The 1,599-nt window shown below is 55.0% G+C and overlaps 1 protein-coding gene across 1 annotated transcript; it reads right to left on the bottom strand.

Annotated features, from left to right (window-relative positions):
- Positions 1-11: 11 nt before the first annotated feature.
- DQ04_04051060 (hypothetical protein) lies at positions 12-1,145 on the bottom strand (the record flags this gene model as incomplete). Its single annotated transcript, XM_009313293.1, has 1 exon — positions 12-1,145. The coding sequence occupies one exon, from the start codon at positions 1,143-1,145 to the stop codon at positions 12-14; it is 1,134 nt and encodes a 377-aa protein (XP_009311568.1).
- Between the last annotated feature and the right edge of the window lie 454 nt (positions 1,146-1,599).

Genomic DNA, 1,599 nt, shown 5'->3' on the forward strand with positions numbered 1-1,599 from the left:
TTTTTTTTTCTTTACACTGTATCGTCGTTTCGACGACAGTACTGGGGAGCAAGCTGACGCAGTTGGTCCGTGAACCGCCGCTCTTCCTCCGCCCTGGCAACTACGTGCTCATTCCAGAGCCGTGTGTGCCCCTCGTCTTCCTCCGTTTCGGAGTGCCACGCTGGAGAGGTCTGCTGAAGGATGCTGCGGTACTCATCCAACGTCACACAATATATTGGCTCACGCCGTAGTATGGATGGGTCCACCGCCAGCTTTGGGTCCAGATTATTCTGCAAAGTGAATGAAGGCAACAACGTTTCTTCCAGTCCACGCATGCTATTGGAAAGAACCCGCCGACTCCGAAAGAGCTCTAACTCTTTTACGGTTGAGTCTTCATTTAAGACATGGCTCGCTCTCTGATTAGGGCGATGCTTTTCCAACTCCAGCTGAGCAATAAGTAGCTGCTGCTGCAGTTGCTCATTCATTTGAATCAGCTGTTGACTCACTGCGGAGACCGAGTCACCAGATGTGGAAATCGTAGGGGAAATCGATGGATGAGTAGTTTTCAGCAGCTGAGCCATTGTATTAAACGGGTGACGCTCCAAGCATTCGTTGACTGCCTCGCAATGTCCACTGTGGCACACTTCAAGGTCAACGACAGAACCGCTACGCAAAAACTCAACTCGTCTAATATTCTCAACAGGCACGGACGCCGCGCGGTGAACTTCCATCACAAATACGTCCTCCACCAGCTGGGGGCACTGACTGACAAGAGAAGACCAAGCTTCACCAAGCGTGCAACGATGCCGAGTCCACGTAAGTAAAGAGGAACCTGTTCTACTGCTCATAGCAACAGAGTCATTTTGTCGAATAGAGTCATCGCGAACGGACGCAGCCCTCCCCATAGGGGACCCAGAAGAAGCACCAACCTCCGCTGCCAAACTCCCATCAGCCGACCCAGCAACATCACAGAACGTTGGTCGAACCCTACATGGACTTCTCCGTCCGCTCCTAATTGGTTCTGGCAGACAGGAAAACGACGCACGACGCGACTCATCTTGACGCGCCCGAGCCCGAAGAAACTCCACCTCCTTTGACGTCAATTGAAGCCTACGAAGAGCATCGTCACGCTCCGACTCGGCCTTTTTAAGGGACTCGGCAAACATACTCTGCTGCTCTGCAGTAGTGCGAATGGGCGACCCGCTTCCCTGAGGAGAGACCGAGTGTAAACTATTAGGTGACCTACTTGAAGCCCGTCGCAAGGAGATGGTCGGCCGTTGGGTCAGTTGCTGAAGCTTCTGCAGCGCCTCGTCACGCTCGGCTTCCGCGTCCCTCGCAACACCTGCAAGCGCCTCGTACTCCTCTGCTGTAATGCAGTACAGAGGTGGATGATCGGCCCGCGGGGACACCGACCGGGGTCTCTGGCTGGCCCTGTCCGAGATCCTGCCTCCTGACGCCAGGCCAGAAATTCTCGCCCGTTGTGCCTCAGCCCGCCGCTGCACTTCGCTCTGGTTCTCGAGCTCCGTTGCCGTTGCCTGGAGCTTCTGCAGCGCCTCGTCACGCTCCGCCTCGGCCTTTTTAAGGGATTCAGCCAATATACTCTGCTGCTCTGCAGTCGCA

Source organism: Trypanosoma grayi, assembly GCF_000691245.1.
Source record: "Trypanosoma grayi strain ANR4 Tgr_405_V1, whole genome shotgun sequence".
Classification (NCBI taxonomy): Eukaryota; Euglenozoa; class Kinetoplastea; order Trypanosomatida; family Trypanosomatidae; genus Trypanosoma; species Trypanosoma grayi.